This window comes from Trachypithecus francoisi, unplaced genomic scaffold (genome assembly GCF_009764315.1).
Source record: "Trachypithecus francoisi isolate TF-2019V2 unplaced genomic scaffold, Tfra_2.0 Lachesis_group16, whole genome shotgun sequence".
NCBI classification, from domain to species: domain Eukaryota; kingdom Metazoa; phylum Chordata; class Mammalia; order Primates; family Cercopithecidae; genus Trachypithecus; species Trachypithecus francoisi.
Genome location: NW_022681461.1, coordinates 92,471,349 through 92,490,425, shown reverse-complemented (window position 1 = coordinate 92,490,425; position 19,077 = coordinate 92,471,349). Strand labels below are relative to the sequence as shown.

At 38.0% G+C, this 19,077-nt stretch overlaps 1 protein-coding gene across 4 annotated transcripts in view; it reads left to right on the top strand.

The window, feature by feature from the left end:
* Window positions 1-1,593: 1,593 nt before the first annotated feature.
* Window positions 1,594-19,077, top strand: part of UNC13B (unc-13 homolog B) — a 173,616-nt gene continuing 156,132 nt past the window's right edge. For 2 of the 4 annotated variants that reach the window (XM_033238185.1, XM_033238184.1), the window contains exons 1-5: window positions 1,602-1,626; window positions 4,681-4,780; window positions 10,017-10,134; window positions 11,242-11,365; window positions 15,785-15,858. In XM_033238185.1, coding sequence (XP_033094076.1) covers window positions 4,776-4,780; window positions 10,017-10,134; window positions 11,242-11,365; window positions 15,785-15,858 — 321 coding nt within the window. In that variant the 5' untranslated portion in view covers window positions 1,602-1,626; window positions 4,681-4,775. Of the gene's footprint in view, window positions 1,627-4,680; window positions 4,781-10,016; window positions 10,135-11,241; window positions 11,366-15,784; window positions 15,859-19,077 lie in introns of all 4 variants that reach the window. The other 2 variants (XM_033238186.1, XM_033238183.1) reach the window with 2 other exon arrangements.

The following is a 19,077-nucleotide window of genomic DNA, read 5'->3' as shown; positions in this document are numbered from 1 at the left end:
CCAAGTAGCTAGGATGACAGGCATGTGCCACTACACCCAGCTAAGTTTTGTATTTTTAGTAGAGATGAGGTTTCCCATGTTGGCCAGGCTGGTCTCGAACTCCTTAAGTGATCCACCCGCCTTGGCCTCCCAAATTGCTGGGATTACAGGTGTGAGCCACCATGCCCGGCTGAATGTTTCTTTTCTTCTTACATTGATATGTGTGTATGTGTTGTAACAATTCCTTCTTTTAATGTTATGGATTGGCTTTTTTAGGGAAAGACTTTTTTTTTTTTCTGTAGATGTATCTATATTGTTGCTGGGGGAAGGTGCTTTGGCTTTGATTCTGGATGGGTGCAGTAGTGTAGTCTTCATATGATTTCTTCACTTTTATTCAGACTAGTTTCCTGGCTCTTCAGTGGTGTAGGCTGCAATTGTTAGTGGAGGCTGTGACAAGACTTTGCTGGGGACTGATATGCCAGATGAGCTGGTCCTCTGAAATCAGTAGTAGCAGTGGCATTCTAGGAATGCCAGTCTTTGGGCTCCCTTGGGCCTCCAGGTGGTATGCTTGGGTGCTGGCAGTGCCAGTGGCCAAGTGGATGGGTCCTTGGATCCCCTGGGTGACATGTGAGGAGTTGATGGTGGTAGCAGTGGTGTGTCAGTCCTTGCACCACTCAGCAGCATGTGTGGCTTTTAGTGGTGGCAGCAGGCTTGATAGGCTAATCTCTAGAGCTCCAGGTGGCATGCAGTGATGGGTGGCACTGGTGGCAGGATAGGCTAGGTTTTGCTCTGGAGAACTGTCCTGCAGACTGTAGAATGTTTACTAGCATCCCTGTTCTTTAGCCAGTAAATGCCAGTAACATCATGTGGGAACTTGTTAGAAATACAGTTTCACAGGTCCTGCTGCACTCCACTGAGTCTAGAAACCAAGGTGATGTGGCCCAGCATTCTGTGCTTTAACAGCCCTCAGGTGATTCTAATGTATGCTCAAGCTTGAAATTCCACTGCCTTGGTAGATTGCAAGGTTCCCCCTGCCCCAGAAAGAACCTGTGTTAGTCAAGGTTCTCTAAAGGGACGGAACTGTGTGTGTATGAAGGGAAGTTTTTTAGGAGAATTGACTCATATCATCACAAGGTGTCCCACACTAGGCCATCTGCAAACCCAGGAGCCAGGAAGCCAGTCCGAGTTCCAAAACCTCAAAAGTAGGGAAGCCGACAGTGCAGCCTTCAGTCTGTGGTCAAAGGCCTGAGAGCCCCTGGCAAAGCACAGGTGTAAGGTGATGGGTTTTAAATAAGGAACGTTTGTAACTTAAACCTTCAGAAGATACCTCACATGAAACTGGCTGCCTCCACAGGAGTAACTTAGATCTCTCCACCTTGTTGTCAGGAACCTGGAACAGAGATTTTTGCATTGGATATAAGATTAGATAGACTTTTAAGGGCTCGTCTGACTCTTTGCCTTTCAAGTTTTAATCAGAAGTCTCAGCTTTTTTTCTCCAGTTTTAGATTTAACAATCTAAACCTAACTTGAACATTGATACATATTGCCTAATAAATGTTGCTTAAGTAAAATGAACTTGGAAACATTCTTCATGGTATCCTCTTTTTTCTCTTGCAGTTAAAAGGGCCAAATTCCAGGGTTCACCAGGTAAGGCCAGCCTTCTATTATGTCTTTTCCTCTTGTATTTGCTGTTATTTCAAAGCAATTTTAAAAAGTTATTAATTCATTGGTCAAATTCAGTAATTTAATTCATTACTTCACTAAATTAATTCATGAAATCATTAATCTAGTGAAAAATTAGTTTTCTTACCTCTTGGCTAACCCAATTCTACTTCTCAATAATAATTATATATTTAGAGGTTTTGATATACCTTTTCTGACTTTTTCTCAGAAAAAAATCTGAAATAGTATAAAAGGATAAATATTGACAATTAGTGGAAAAAAGTTTTTTTTATACTTTAAGTTCTAGGGTACATGTGCACAACGTGCAGGTTTGTTACATAGTTATACATGTGCCATGTTGGTTTGCTGCACCCATTAACTCGTCATTTACATTAGATATTTCTCCTAATGCTATCCCTCCCCCCAGCCCACCACCCCACGACAGGCCCTGGTGTGTAATGGATAAATATTGAAATATCAATGTGTCATGTCTTGCAGTTCATGAACCTGTTTCAGCTTGAGAGTGTGTGTATATGTATCTATTGGGTCATATAAAATTTAAAATATACAAATAGACCATGTGAAACATATCTTATGCAACCTGCTTTCCCCCCCAGCAACACATCATGAAAGAGTGTGTGTGTGTGTGTGTGTGTGTGTGTGTGTGTATGTATGTATGTGTGTGTCTGGCTCATTCTTTTAAGGTACTGTACAGAATTTTGTTGTAGATTTGTACCCTGATTAATAGGTCCCTGATTGATTAATACTTGATTAATATTTAGGTTCCCAACTTTTTGCCATTATAAAGAATAAATGTTCATGTGCACTTCTCATTGCTTGCTTTTGCAAATGTGTCTGTGTACTAGATTCAGAAGTAGAATTGCTGGATCAAAAGTATATATATATATATATATATTTAAAATTTGGTAACTCCTGCCAACTTTTTCTTCTGCAAGTTTTTACTATATATACTGAGACCAAAAGTTTATGAATATTTATTTTCCCAAATCCTTATCAATATTTGATATGAAACTTTAAAATCTTTGTCCGTCTGAAGATTAAAAATGGTATTTCCTTATTTTAATATACATTTCCTCAATTTTGATTGTCACATTAGGAAGATTTCCTCTGGTTACTGCTGGGGAAGAAGGGAGGGGAGCTGGAGGATTACTGGAAATATGTGAATATGCTTGAGAACCCAGGAAAACCTGAAAAACTGGACCTTGGGTACAACAGTAATGAAAGCAGTTTCTGAGCAGTTTCTTGTTTTAAAGGTTGTTATCTTTCTCTGTCTGCTGGCTCTTTTTTTCTGAGAATCTGCTCTGTTGTTTCTCTCCCAGCTGGTTGTCTATGCTTACCCATCTTGCACCCATAATAGCTGCTTCAATGGAATTTATACCTCTTCCTTCTAGCTTCAGCACCAACCACCAGTTGTCAATATTTATCCTTTTACCCTATATAATATCTTTTGAGAGGGAATCAGGTTTGTTTCAGCTTTTGGCCAGCTCATGGATTGGCTGCTCTTGGGTTATTTACTCTTGGTCTGGTCAGCTATGTGTGATTGGATATTGGGGTGGAGTACAAAGTAATGTGACATAAAACATAGCTCAGTGGCCTACTGCACTACCACTACTAGATATGGATGGAGATTCTCCTTGTATAGGCTTTTATCCTCATATATCTTTAATATAATTGTAAATTTTCCATGTTGATAAGTATAAAACTACACCATTTTAAATGATATTTAAAAGAAAGATTTACCTTCAGCTGAAAGTGTGTAATGGGTCCCATTTTCTTATATTTTTTGTAACATTAGGTAATCATGTTAAGCAATATTTGCCAATTCGATGAGTCAAAGTGATAGTGTGCTATTTTTTCATTGTATAAAATTAGGATTAATTTCTTACATAGAAAAGCAAACCCTCAATTCAGTGCCCCTAATCATGGCTGATGTGGATGTAGTGAGGCGAGTGCCAAATGTGCTGTAGTAAGAATTAGGTGAGATGCCTGAGTCTCAAGTTTCAGGCCACCACCTTTGTTTAGTAATCAACTTGTTTAGTACTCAGCTCTCAGGTTAGAGAATTTCCTTTTCTCAACTCTGATAATATTTCTTTTTTTGATTGGGCGCGGTGGCTCATCCTTGTAATCCCAGCACTTTTGGAGGCCGAGATGGGTAGATCACTTGAGGTCAGGCATTCGAGACCAGCCTGGCCAACGTGGTAAAACCTTGTCTCTACAAAAAATACAAAAGTTAACTGGGCATGGTGGCGCACACCTATAATCCCAGCTATTTGGGTAGCTGAGCCATAAGAATTGCTTGAACCTGGTAGGTGGAGGTTGCAGTGAGCCAAGATCATGCCACTGCACTCCAGTTTGGGTGACACAGCAAGACTCTGTCTCCAAAAAAAAAAAAAAGATTTCTTTTTATGTAATTTGTGCTTTAGGCCAAACTGAATAGATCGAGATTGAAATCTAATTTCTTTGTGAAGATTTTTCCTTAATTTTTGTCCTTATTGACAGCTCTGCAGTTCTTTATCACTTTTTTCTTTTTTCCTTCTGGTACTTATCTCTTTCTACATTTTATTAAATTTATGTACCTTATCTTTCCTAGCAGATCAATTAGATTTGGATTTTTCCCCCCAGACGGCAAGTAGGCTATGTAATTAACTTAGTAGGTTAGGATTAACATTGTAATAGATTAAATAAATTAGAATAGGAAATATCAATGTATCATATCTTGGCATTCATGAATCTTTCAGTTTGAGTGTGTGTGTATGCATATCTGTTGGGTCATACATAAAATTTCTTAAAATTTAAAAAACAGCATTTTAGATTATGCTCTTGAAGATAGTATGTAGTTTTATAATTTTGGCAACTCTACTGTGTCTTGAATGAAGCTATATTATATAATATATGGCTTAATTTTTTCCTGCACATGTAATACTTTAATTTCTATATTGCTTAATTCCAAGGACTTTGTGAGATTGGGTAACAATCTGAGCACTAAGTATTATGTCTCCATTTTGTATTTTTTCAAAGATAAATTTAACACATATGTGACCCTGAAAGTACAGAATGTGAAGAGCACAACTGTAGCAGTTCGTGGTGATCAGCCCTCCTGGGAACAGGATTTCATGTTGTAAGTATTTTGCAGCAGCAGTGTGCCTACATATTTCATAATCTTTTAAAGGGAATTGCATTGGATGAAACAATTAGAAGATTTTGTGTATTTTTGAGATTTATAAAATGTACTGGCACTGTTAAATACTCTTTTGAAAACTGAGGAGTTACAGAAATAAGTGAGGTTCATGGTATGTGAAGCACAACTGCAGTTTTGTTTTCTCATGGATTTGTAATTTGTTCTTAGAGATGAATGATAGTGCAGGTAAACTCCTAATTGATTTGTGTTGGTGCAAATACTACATAGGCAGATTTTCTCAGTGGTCAGAATTAGAATGGAGTACAGCAGACTTAGCATGACATTAAACTTAACTTCATCTTTCTTTGATTCTCAGAAGGCTCTTTGAAGGAATATGGCCATGCATGTGAGAGACTGTATCTTCGTGTGTGCCTAAGTCATCTGTTTTAGAGGCTGAAGATTTCTGTGCTTATAATCCTTTTGCTTTATGGAGTAAAATGTCCTATATTCAATTAATTAAAATGAATAAATATTAGTAGAGTTTCTCGTGTATGACAAAGTTTAGTATATTATGATTTTAATTCAACTTTGGCTTTAAAAACTTGATATTTCTTTCTTTTGTCTCCTTAAGTTTCAGGAATTTTGTGTTCCTGTTCTAGAAAAGGGGAGAAAAGTATAGAATATATTGAACGACTAGGCAAATCATTTAGCTTCATAGGGCACTAGTTTCCTTATCTGTAAAGGTCTTCCTTTCTCAGAAGATTATGCTTGTTTTTTTGGAAGGTGGAGGTGGACATGAAGGGGCTGAATGAGAAAACGTACTGAAATTTGCTGTGAAATTTGAAACGGAACTGAAATCGATTTGCATGTTTTATAGTGCAGTTCAGAGGGACATTGGGATGGTTATTATTTTTATGGGGAGACATTTCCAATCCTCTGGGCTCTTAGTATATTGCTTCTTTTTTTTTTTTTTTTTTGAGGCAGGATCTCACTTTGTCACCCATGCTGGAGTATGGTGGTATGATCATAGTTTACTGCAGCCTCTAACTCCTGGGCTCGAGCGATCGTCTTGCCTTAGCCTCCTGAGTAGTGGAAACTACAAGCATGTACCACCACACCTTGGTTAATGTTTTTATTTTTTGTAAAGATGGGATTTCGCTATGTTGCCCAGGCTAATCTCAAATTCCTGGGCTCAAGCAGTCTTCCCGCCTTGGCCTCCCAAAGTTGTGGGATTACAGGTGTGAGCCACTGCACTCAGCCTATATTGCTTCCTATAGGACCATTATTGTGATAGTTAAAGGCAAAGATTATGAGGTTTGGGGCTAGGACAATAGCAGAAGACATAGAAAAGGATGAATAGAGGGTGTTCAGGAAGTAGAACCAAAAGATTTGCTTGGATGATGGGGTGGGTGGTGTGCTATTCAGTAGGATGAGGATTAATATAAGTTATGGACAGTCTTATATTTGAGATTCTTATAGGACAGATAGGAAGGAGGAGAGGTGCAGAAGATAGTTAGAAACCTAAAGCCGGCACTCAGGGAAGAAGTCTGCTTTGGAGAAATATTTTGGTCAGTTGAAGCCATAGGTGAAGATGAGAAAGCTTAGGGATAAAATGTGTATGGTGAGAAAAGGACTGGGGTAGAAGCTGGAGAGTGGCAGCATTTAAATGAGGGGCCAGAGGGGACTAAAAAGGATTAAACAGAGCGGTAGAAGAGCCAGGACATAATGGTGTCTTGGAAGCTGAGGGAGAACTGGGCTTCAAACAGAAGGAGGCCAATAGTGTTATGTTTCTTTCTCACTGGTTGCCTCTTTCTCAAGATTATATAAGCCTCATTTATTCCCTCTTACAGTGACAGTGATATGAGACTGAGAGCGCCTGTTTCCTTCTTTACACATGCAGTGTACAGAGTCAGCTACAAATGGTTTATGCAAGTCTCTTTCCATACCAGTGTGTTAGCCATAATCCTGGCTATGGTTTATAAACCTAGCACTTCCAGTTGGCTATAACCATCACTTCCAGTTATAACTGTTCCCATTATGTGAGGCACAGTGATCTTCTGCAGCCTCTCATCAGCATAGCTAGCATTATTCTTATGTGTTTATTTTCTAGTTTCCCATAGCACTTCCCCTTTCTACCCTGCTGTGATATGTGTGAATTTTCTTCCTGTCTCCCACATTGAGATGCTGTGTGAATTTGGCCGTCTCTTCTTTTAGACGTGGGTTTTATTAGCTACTTTCTCTACTTTTCTGCTCTTCCTACTCCTTATTCCTCCTATCCTGTCCTATTTTATTTATTTACTTTTTTTTTTTTTTTGGTTCACTCCTTGCAGAATTTAGTCTACTACCCTGTCCTTTTGTCACCGGAAACTCCAGTGTTGGTTTCCTCTCTCCCGTTCTCCTTTTTCCTTCTCCATGATGTATTATGTGGCAGTATCTATTATCCATTTTGGTATTTCTTATATTATTTGTTTTTAATATTTTTCATATCTTGTTTTTAGGACTAGATTGTTCATTTCTTAAGGGTAAGGTGGGTATCTTCACTATTTGTGTGAATTTGTGTATCCCAAAGTCTTCTATACACATGTTTATGTATATTGTTGATTGAATTAATTAACAGAAAAGAAACTTCCCTAGGGTCCTGGGTATGAAGCATAAGTAGAGCTCTCAGACCTCTCTTAGCCGGACCTGCTGAGCAAATGTAGGTGAGATGAGAAGCTTCTTGCAGACTATATTCTCATTGTTTGGGCCTTCTCCCTAGAGAGTTCTCTGAAGAACAGATTTTCTTCTTTATCTGTTCAAGTCAAGCTGTTAAAGACCTCTGGCTATTTCTTCTGTCTGTTGGCTGAGATACTATTTGGGAGTTGATTTGGGAATATTATATATGTATCCCCAAGCAATTTTTCTTTTTTTCTTTATCTTATGAGACAGGATCTCACTCTGTTGACCAGGCTGGAGTGCAGTGGCACCATCTTGGCTCACTGCAGCCTTGATTTCCTGGGCTTAAGCGATTTTCCGGCTTCAGCCTCCTGAGTAGCTGGGACTACAGACACATGCCACCATGTCTAGCTAATTAAAAAAAATTTTTTTGGAGACACTAGGTTTTGCCATGTTGCCCAGGCTGGTCTCGAACTCCTGGGCTCAAGTGATCTTCCCACCTCAGCCTCCCAACACACTGGGATTACAGGCATGAGCCATTGCACCTGGCCCAAGCAATTTTTCGATTCCATATTCAAATGACGGATAAGTCCAATGGATTTGAGGATGTCACCTATATTTTCCAAGACTAATTGGTTAATTAGGCTGAATTAAATTATGTGACAGAAAGCTTAGTTTCTCCACTGTGAACACTGTAACTTAGTGGCTAGGCTTATTCATCTACTTTGTGGCTCTGAACAGCTCTCCAGATAGCTTAGAAGTTTTTGGACACAAAAATTGAGTCCTATATTATGTTTCTTCTCGAAAGCACCTAGTCATATGTCTTGTAAGTGCTCAGGAAATGCTAATTAAATGAATAGATTAACTCAGTACATTCTATGCTGTATTATATTTATATAAAAGGGATAAATTTTCTTTGCTTTATTCATTTTCAACACCTGACATTAATTCTATGGCTGTCATTCTATATCTCAAACTTGTGAATCTGAGAACATTTATTTTATAGCCCAACGGGGAACCCGAGTACAAACTTGAAACTTCTACTTGTGATAAATAGCTGTTATTTTCCTGAGAATGCCTTTCTGCTCTCTCTGCTGGAATTGGTCTTTTCTCATCTTTCTTGGATTACCCCTCAAGTAGCCTTGTGTTTCAATAAGAGCTTTCTGGAGAACGTTTTTAGCATTAACACAAGTACTATTTACATATTCTAGTTTAAGACTGGGATTATGTTTGAGTTAGTCCTTCCGAACAGATATTCAACCATGTATGACACTACTTTTAAATAGTGCTTATCTGGCTCTTTATGGAATGATTTCTTTTCAATTTTTTTTCCCCTGGTTATTATTATAGGAAAATCATTATATTTATCATTATCCCATGGTAATAATTTTGCTTATAAGTGACAGTGCCTAGCTTAATAATGATTAATGAGTCTCCAGGGACTGAGTGGTGTGGACTAGCACATTCTAGCGCCCTTCACTTGCCTGTGACCACATGTTCCTATCAAACTGACATGTTCTCAGGGACCCTGCTTCTACCTGTACTCCCTTTCGTAAATCCCCCTTTCCCCCCAGCTTTTTTGGTGGGGATGGAGTCTGGCTCTGTCACCCAGACTGGAGTGCAGTGGCATGATCTTGGCTCTGCCTCCTGGGTTCAAGTGATTCTTGTGTCTCAGCCTCCCAAGTAGCTGGGATTACAGGCGTGCGCCCCCATGCCCAGCTAATTTTTGTATTTTTAGTAGAGACAGCATTTTGCCACGTTGGCCAAGCTGGTCTCAAACTCTTGACCTCAGGTGATCCGTGCACCTCCCAAAGTGCTGGGATTACAGGATTGAGCCACCATGCCTAGCCTCATAAATCTTGTAAAATAGACTTACCTTTCCTAAAAGTTTCCTGTCTACAATGTGTAGTTTAAGTTGAAGCAGTGTCAGTTAACAATAAAACATGAAACTGTTGCCTATGGGTGGAAATTGGCAGGCAGGCCTGGCAGTAATGTCCTCATTACTTGGCCTCATATTGTGTGAAACTGCATTAGTCTAATCATGATTGTATCTCCAAAGTGGAAAGAATGGATAGACAAAGGCATTTTTCTTTCTTTTTTTCCCCCATCCCCACTGAGGTTTAAATGGTATATAAAAAACTGTACATAATTAATGTATACAATTTAGACATGTATACACTTGTGTTACTATCACCATAATCAAGGTAATAAATATATTTATCAACTCTAAAAGTTTACTTGTGTCTCCTTTTTTTGTTGTATGCGTGTGTTAAGAACATTTAATATGAAATCTACCCTCTTAAATTTTGAGTTGCGCAATACCTTATTGTTAACTGGAGGCACTATGTGGTACAGCAGTAGGTCTCTGGAACTTACTTAACTGTAACAAAGGCGGTTTTCTGTGGACACCTTACGTAGGTTTCTCGGAGCCTAAAAATGATCACGGCATTCTGGGAAATTTTGATTTTCCCTGAAGACAGGATCCTGGTGAGAAAGCATTCAAAGTTTAGCAAAACAGGAGATGTAGTTGTTTGTTTCATATTGTCTAGCTCTTCTCAAAGGACTTTCCTCTTTCTCTTAGTGAGATTAGTCGCCTGGACCTGGGTCTAAGTGTGGAGGTATGGAACAAAGGACTGATCTGGGACACCATGGTGGGGACTGTGTGGATTGCACTGAAGACTATTCGTCAGTCGGATGAGGTCAGTCATTGCATTGCCTGTTTGGAAGTATGATTCCCAGCCCTTGCTTCTCCCCATGCTAGCTCCACTTTGGCTAATATTCATCCATGCATCTTGGATTATTCTTCCTCCTTTCTAATTAGAGGGCATGCAACCTGCATGTTCCTAACTTCACCTGAAGGTTCAGATGATTTTATTTAAGTCTGGCCTACCCTGTGTCCTGTGACTGAACTCACAGGCTCCAGAACATCTCTTCAGCCTTATCAGGTAGATAGTCCCTTCTGAGGTATGTGTGTGTGTTTACTTAGGGTACTTGTGGTTTCTATGTTCTCCTCTAAGTCGCAGCCCTGGGAGGAGTCCCATTCAACTTCCTTAGCCAGCTGGCTGGCTATTCTCTGCTTTGTTTCTTTGAGTTATCAGTCTCCAAGGAACTGATTTTCAGTGCCCTTCTTCTGCATGTAACCCTAACAGAGTTTAAGGAACTACCAGGCTTGGCAATTTGTATTCACACTGTCTCTATACGTTTTTTCTAGGATTGAACTCTTGCCTCACTTTCCTAGACTAGACCATAACTCAGCATCATTTCCCCACTTTGCACCTGGACAAAATCTGTTATATTCCTATTTGGTGTTAACATGGACCATGAGTTTTCTCTGGGAGTGGGGAATTTGAAGTTGCCTCTATTTTCTGTATTTCTTTTAGTTCTCGCTAAGTCTCTACTCCCCCAGGCAGATGGGCAGTTCATTTTCATTGCAACCCCAGTTCAGTCCTATTTAGCCAGCGATGTTAGTAGCTTTTTACTGACTAGAAACAGTGACACAGTCATTAAGAACTGTGCAGGTTAAATATTGATCCATAGAGGTGCTTAGTTTTAGAGTGTGGTACTCGAGACATTTTGTCCTCATTAGACCTGCAGAGCTGAGCACTGAAAGCTGCTTTCCCCACCAAAGAGGGAAAACGGAAGCCACATGCAGTGGAGGCAGGTGGTGACAGTGGTGTGTTTGCCTTATCAGGATGTGAATGGCCCTCAGAAGCTCAAGCATGGAACTTCAGAGAAAAAAACCTGACTCTTGAACTAAGAGGGAGCCAAGAAAGATTAAACTTTAATCTTAGATCTTTGTTTCCTAGGAAGGGCCTGGGGAATGGTCTACATTGGAGGCAGAGGCGTTAATGAAAGATGATGAGATCTGTGGAACTAGAAACCCAACTCCTCATAAAATTTTGCTTGATACAAGATTTGAGTTGCCTTTTGGTGAGTCTATTTGATTAAAATTTTAAAACTATTTAATAGTTTTTACCATATTGTTTGCAATTGTTTGCTAGTTGTTTCATTAATGTATATTTTATCACCTCAGCCATCTCTTTTGAGGATATTCTGTCTTCATTCACTCTCTTTCTTATAACACTTCACCCAGGGAATGGTGCAAAGTAGAATGGTGCTCTTTAAAGAATCTACACTAAAAAGCATTCTCTTCAACTCGTTTAATTTTCTGTGACTATTTGTTATAATGACTTACGAAATATTTGCTTGTTAGATTTATTATTTTGAAAATAAATATTTATTGTCTTGAAGTGACTATATATACCTTCTGATTTGTTAATTTAAGTATTAAATAGCACTGATAAATAGAATAACAATTTAAAATGTAAATTAAATCACAATACATGCTCATGATAAAAATTCAAATAGTAAGACAATGTACATGGATAAAGTTAAAAGTTTATTTTCCAGTTCCTTTAACCTTCTTTGCATTTCCCAGTGTGAAACCACTGTTAACATTCTTGTATTTTGGTTTAGACACGATACTTATTTTCTAAAAACTTATTTTGGCAAAATTTGGATCATACTCTGTATAATATGTATATATTGATATATAGTGTTTTACAAACTACTTAGACATTTATCCTGGACATCGCTCCATGTTATACTTTAAGATCTATCTTGTTCATCTGAACAGATGCCTCTACCATAATTTATCTGTTTTTTTTGTTTTTGTGTTTTTGTTTTTTGTTTTTTGGGGTTTTTTTTCATTTTTTTGAGATGGAGTCTTGCTCTGCCTAGGCTTTAGGGCAGCAGCACGATCTTGGCTCACTGCAACCTCTGCCTCCTGGGTTCAAGTAATTCTCATGCCTCAGCTTCCTGAGTCACCGAGATTATAGGTTTGTGCTACCACACCTGGTTAATTTTTTGTATTTTTTAGTAGAGACAGGGTTTCACCATGTTGGTCAGGCTGGTCTCGAACTCCTGACCTCAAATGATCCACCCACCCTGGCTTCTTAAAGTGCTGGAATTACAAGTGTGAGCCACCACACCTGGCCTACCATAATTTATTTAAGTACTCCTTTATTGATTGATATGTAGGTTTTTTCAGTTTTTTTGATGTTATATACTGCTAACTAACAACTCTGTATATCTTTGCCCATTTTGAGTCTAGAATAAATTTCTTAAAGTAGAATTGCTGGATCAAAGGGTATGTACCTCATTACTTTTTATGGAATCTACTAAGTTCCTTGTCCAAAAGGTTATACCATTTTATACTCTTATAAATTATATCTGAGGAGTGCCTGTTTCTGCACATCCTTGGCAGTCTTTTGTATTTCCCAATTAATCTTTATTTGATTATTTTGTATGGTGTCTTGTTTTAGTTTAGTTGATTTCTATTAGTTTTATTTTAATTTTTTACCATTCATATTATTGATATTTGCATATCCTGTTGTTATTGCTGTTGTTTTATGATCTCAGTGTATTTGTATCTTGTATCCTATGGTAATTTAAGCAAAAATGACATGATTTTCCAGCTAACTCAGAAGGAACTAAACTCAGAACAACTATTATTTCAGAAAAATAGGAAGTCTTTCTTGTGGGACGTAGACCAAGCTGCAAGTGAAGGGAAAATCAACTGGAGGGAGTGGGTGTTGGTTCAGATACCACAGATACTGTCCATTTCCACCAAATTTTAGTAGATATTCTTGAATAAATTTTTTTTGTTTGATGCATGCACTTAGCACCATTTCCAGAGACTTTAAATGGTCGTATTTTTAATGTTGTATTACTTTTGGACTGATTTCACTCACTAATTACATAGTTACAAATATTATATAAAATAGACACTATTCTTCTACTTTTAGTGGTTGATTTTTTTAAAAAATCAGGGCCGGGCACAGTGGCTCACACCTGTAATCCCAACATTTTGGGATGCTGAGGTGGGCGGATCATGAGGTCAGGAGTTCGAGACCAGTCTGACCAACATGGTGAAACCCCATCTCTACTAAAAATAGAAAAAATTTCCTGGGCATGGTATCGTGTGCCTGTAATCTAAGCTACTCAGGTGGCTGAGGCAGGAGAATCGCTTGAACCCGGGAGGCGTGGAGGTTGCAGTGAGCCGAGATTGTGCCACTGCACTCCAGCCTGGGCAATAGAGTGAGTCTCTGTCTCCAAAAAAAAAAAAAAAAAAGATTCAATAATAACAAAATAACATTTATGGTGAATTATTGTGTGCTGATGGGCATGTCACTAAGTATTCACGTATGTTAGCTCAGTTAATCCTCATCTCAGTCCTTTGAGGCAGACCCAACTATTATTCCGCACTTTAGAGATAAGCAAACTAAGACAGAGAGTATTTAAGTATTTTGGCCATGGTCTGACTCTAGAGCTGGGGCTTTTAATTTTAACTATTTGTATAATAAATTTAACTACTTCTTGTTGGGTATTTTGATTGTTTGAAGTTTGTACTGTTATAAATAGCACTGCGATAAACATGCTTGTATCTCTCTATATTTTTTCTCCTTAAAACTATTTTTGTGGAGTGAGGCAGGAATAAATTTACAATGGTTTAAGAAGTTATCCAGTGAAAAGTCCCTTCAGAAATCCATTTTCTTCCTATAGGCTACCACTATTAATACTTTCTTGTGTATCTTTCCAGAGTCAGTTTCTGAATATAAGCACACACACAAACACACACACACCCCCACACACACCCCACACACACCCACACACACCCCACCATCTTCTTTTTAAAACGCAAATAGTAGCATATTCTAACACATTCCCTGTGCCTTGCTGTTTTGCATTTAATATATCTTGGTAAATCATCCCACATCAGAGCATATAGACCGGCAGCAGCAGCAGCTCCTCTTCCACCTTGCACCTCCCACTCTCCTTCTTTGTAACAGGTGCATAGTATACCATTTTATGGATGTACCATATGTATGAGAAAGCACTATACAAAGCACTATTTGAAGGTGAGTGTGTGTGTTTTTAAATAAGACTTTGAAATATTGCTACCAATTGTTAAAGAGCTAGTTGAAGGGAAAGAACTGAAGTTTTGGACAGGTGGAACAAAGGAGAAAGGAAAGGGCTGTATTTGCTTTATTCATGTGGGCTACTAGAACGTGTATCTGTTTAAATGTCTCTGAAGTTGATATGATCCATATATTGCCTGAGTGTTTCTCTTTACTGCTGGTAATATGGTCATACTTGATGTTTTTAAAAGGTGAGTTTTGGGGATAAGTTGTTATAGTCAATTTAAAATATTTAGAAATGAGGATATACCATTATTTTTTAAGAATTCAAATATTTTCAGTTAGTGACTCACTTAGCAAATATTTGATCATCTAATATTTTCCAGGCATAAAACCTATGGAGTATTTTTTAATAGCTTCTTTTTAAAAATTTTTTAATTGTGGTAAGAGACATAACTGAACATTTAGCATCTTAACCATTTTTAAGTGTACAGTTCACTAGTGTTAAGTACATTTACATTGTTGTGCAGCAGATATCCAGAACTTTTTCACCTTGCAAAACTAAAACTCTGTCCCCATCAAACAACTTCTCATTTCCCCCTCCCCACAGCCACTGGCAACCACCATTCTTTCTTTTCTGTGAATTTGACTACTTTAGTTACCTTACATAAGTGAAATCATACAGTATTTGTCTTTTTTTGTGATGGACTTATTTCATTTAGTGTAATGTCCTCAAAGTTTATCCATGTTATGGCATGTGGCAGGATTTTCTTCCTTTTAAGGCTGAATAATGCTCTGTGTGCAAGTCTCTCATTTTGTTAATCCTTTCATCCATTAGTGGACACTTGGGTTGCTTCAGCTCTAGGTTATTGTGAATAATGCTACTAGGAACTTGGGTGTACAAATATCTCTTTGAGATCCTACTTTCACCTCTTTCATATATATAATTCAAAGTGGGAGAACTGTCACATGGTAATTCTACTTTTAATTTTTTTTGGAGAAAACCTTTGAATTTTGAGCATCTCAATATCTCAGCATGTGACTTTTTTTCTAAGTAATCCTTTGGATAGTTTTGGTCTTACTGAGGGGAAGGTAGTATGGTTACATAGAAAGAATGTAGTTTTTGGAATCATACAAACCATGGTTTGAATCATGACTCATCTCTTTATAAACTGTCACCCTGGCCAGATTATTTTACCACTCTGAACTTCAGCTTCTTCATCTACAAAACAGCAATGGGAATAACGTACATTGTATTGGCTTTTGTGAAGAGTAGAGATAATGTTCATGACAAGAATCAAACCACCAGTTAAAACTTGTGCATCACTACTACCCTCTGACTTCAGTCATTAGACTGAATAAAGTATTATCTGCTGATGTGATTTCTTTTCTTTTTCTTCTTCTTCTTCTTCTTTTTTTTAAATGATAGATATCCCGGAGGAGGAAGCCAGATATTGGACCTACAAATGGGAGCAAATCAATGCCTTGGGAGCTGACAATGAGGTAGGAGCAGCCTTATTTGCAGTATAGAGGGATAGGGGGAAATCTCCAATGCTCTTTATAGGTTGCCCAGGAAGGGGTCCAAGAGCATGTTGTCCTGAGAATGAAATCATTTAAATTGCGTTAAAGAAAAAAGACAGCTAGAAGATTTCCTGAAATGTCACTAGAAGGTCCCATCTCCCATTTATTCTATTCTTCCCATTCTCCCATTCTGTGGTACTAGTCTGGTTCTGGACTGTTAGGGAAGGAGCTTGCACCAGGGAATCTGTCTTCTTTTGTGTGTGAGTTGGAGGCATTTCTTTTGCTTCTACTGTCTCCCAGATTTTTGGATGTTATTCTTATTTGTGTCCTGTTTTTGAGGATGTTTAGACTATTGCATTGTTTGGTCTTGCCAGTCCTAACTTACCTCCAGAGATGAGGCTGGTGTGTATAAGAGAACACATTCAGCTCAACCTGGGGCATCAGGATTGGAGAATGTTTTTGTTATTGCTGAGGGAGGGAAAAGATGATAAATTTGTTTATTTTCGACATGTGGGCTACTAAAAAATGGGTCTGATTGTAAGATATACTTTGTAAATTGTAAAATATACCAGAGGATATTTCAGCAGAAATTTTTGATAAACAATTTCATGAGATAATCTGAAGCTGAGGTTTGAATGGGGTAGGGAGCTGTAGGCATAGAGCTTCATTAATATATTAGAAACAATTGAAGTCATAGGAATGGAAAAACTTCCTCAGGTAGAGCATATGGAGACAGGATTCAAGAACAAAATCTTGGGAAACCTTAAACATAGAATTCTGAGAAACAAAAGAGACTGAGAAAGGGCAACCTTAAAGAGCGAGAATAAGATAACCAGGAAAGATTCATGGAACAAAGAAAAAAACAGATCCAAGGCAGAAATTCTTGACAGTAGCCCATGTTAAAACAAGTGAGTTATGAAATAGAGCTATTGGATTTGGTGATTGATGACGAGTACACATCCATAGACTAGTACATAAAGCCGAAATGCAGTGGTTTGTCCTACAGCTGCCGTAACAAAGTTCCACAAACTAGGTAACTTACAACAACCAAAATTTGTTTTCACACAGTTCTGGAGACTGGAAGTCTGAAATTAGGCTGTCAGCAAGATCAGTTCAGCTCCATCTGGAGGCTCTGAAGGAGGAAGCATCCTATACCCTTCTACCTCTGATGGCTGCTGGCAGTCCTTGCTGTTCCTTAGCTTGTAGATGTATCATTCTGATCTCTGCCTTCGTTGTCACATGCCTCCCTGTGTGTCTGTCTGTGTCTTCACAAAGCATTCTCCTGTCTCTGTGTGTCTGTGTCTAAATTTCCATTTTTCTTATAAGGACACTAGTTATTGAATTAATTTGATTATGTCTGCAGAGACTTTGTTTCAAAATAAGGTCATATTCACAGATACTTAGGGTTAGAAGTCTAACATATCTTTTAGGACATAGTTCAACCCACAGTGAGTTAAATGAAAGATGAAGAAATGGCATTTGGGACAAGCAACATCTACTCTTTTCAGGGTTTTCCCTTACCTCTTTTATTCTTGGTAGGCTTTCTGTTATTAAACTGTATAACTCTTCTCATGCCCACACCAGCATCCCAAATTTTCTTTGTTGTTGAAAGCTCCAGTCCTCCTTCTCCACTTAGTAACTCTGAGCATTTCTGCTTTTTTTGCATCTACTTTACTTAGTGTTTTTGTTCGTCCCAAGCCTGGCTGTGGAGTGGTACTGAACCTTTCAGACTGCCATCATCTTTGTTTTCCTGATAAAGAAGCATGTTGTACTTTTTTTGTTTTATAGGCTTTACTGTGTGTCATTATGCAGAATCAGAAGAAGGGACTAAAACAATTTGAAAACCAGATATAACTTATACAAAAATTGTGGAATTTTATAAGTTCTAATAATGGTTCTTGGTCTGTGGTTCCCAACTGCATATCAGATTTTTGCTTTCTGTTTTTATTGTAGGGTATGACACTCACTAAGTTTTCATCTTTCATCCTCTCTTCCACTGTACAGTTTATCTTTTTAGCAGTTTTATTGAAATATAATTTGTATATACTGTACAGTTCACTCATATAAAGCTTACAATTCAGTGGCTTTTAGTATCTTCATAGTTGTGCCCTATGGATGTCACCACAACTCCAAATCAGATTTTTGCCTTCTGTTTTTATTCTAGTGTATGGCGCTCACTAAGTTTTTATCTTTCATCCTTCTTCCACTATGCTATTTATCTTTTTAGCAGCTTCATTGAAATGTAATTTGTATATACCATACAGTTCACTCATTTAAAGCTTACAATTTGGTGGCTTTTACTAGCTTCATAGTTGTGCCCATGGATATCACCACAATTTTGAATATTTTCATTGTCCCATAAAGAAACCCTGTGCCTTTAGCCATCAGTCTCCATTCTTCCCTATCCTCCTCAGCCCTATCCACTCACTAATCAGCCTTCTGTCTCTATGGACCTATTCTGCACATTTCTTATAAATGAAATTATATAACATGTGGTCGTTTGTTTTCTTTCACTTAGCATAATGTTTTCAAGGTTTCATTCATGTTTTAGCATGTAAATAAATTCCTTTTTATTGCCAAATAATATTCCATCATATGGATGTAGTACATTTTAAATTCATTCATTAGTTGATGGACAGTTGGGTTGTTTCTACTTGTTAGCTGTTATGGATAATGCTACTTTGAACATTTACGTACAAAATTCTGTGTGGACATATCTTTTCACTTCTCTTGCATATGACCTGGGAGCGGAATTGCTAGATCACATGGTAACTCTGTATTTAACTGATAGACTGCCAGACTATTTTCCAAAGTGGCTGTGACATTTTATACTCTTACCAGCAGTGTATAAAGGTTTCAATTTCTTCATATCCATGTCAACACTTGTTATTATCTTTTTTATTATGTCCATTCTTCCATTCTTAGCATGTATGAAGTGTTATCTCATTTGGGTTGCTTTTCCATTTAAAAACTTTTTTATTATGGAAATTTTGAAACATGAAAAAATACAGTTACTCTTCCCTTTTTTTGCTGGAGTATTTTAAAACCAATCTGGCTGGGTGTGGTGGCTCATGCTAGTAATCCCAGCACTTTGGGAGGCCAAGGTGGGCAGATCACTTGAGGTCAGAGTTCAAGACCAGCCTGGCCAACATGGTGAAAACCCGTCTCTACTAAAAATACAAAAATTAGCTGGGCGTGGTG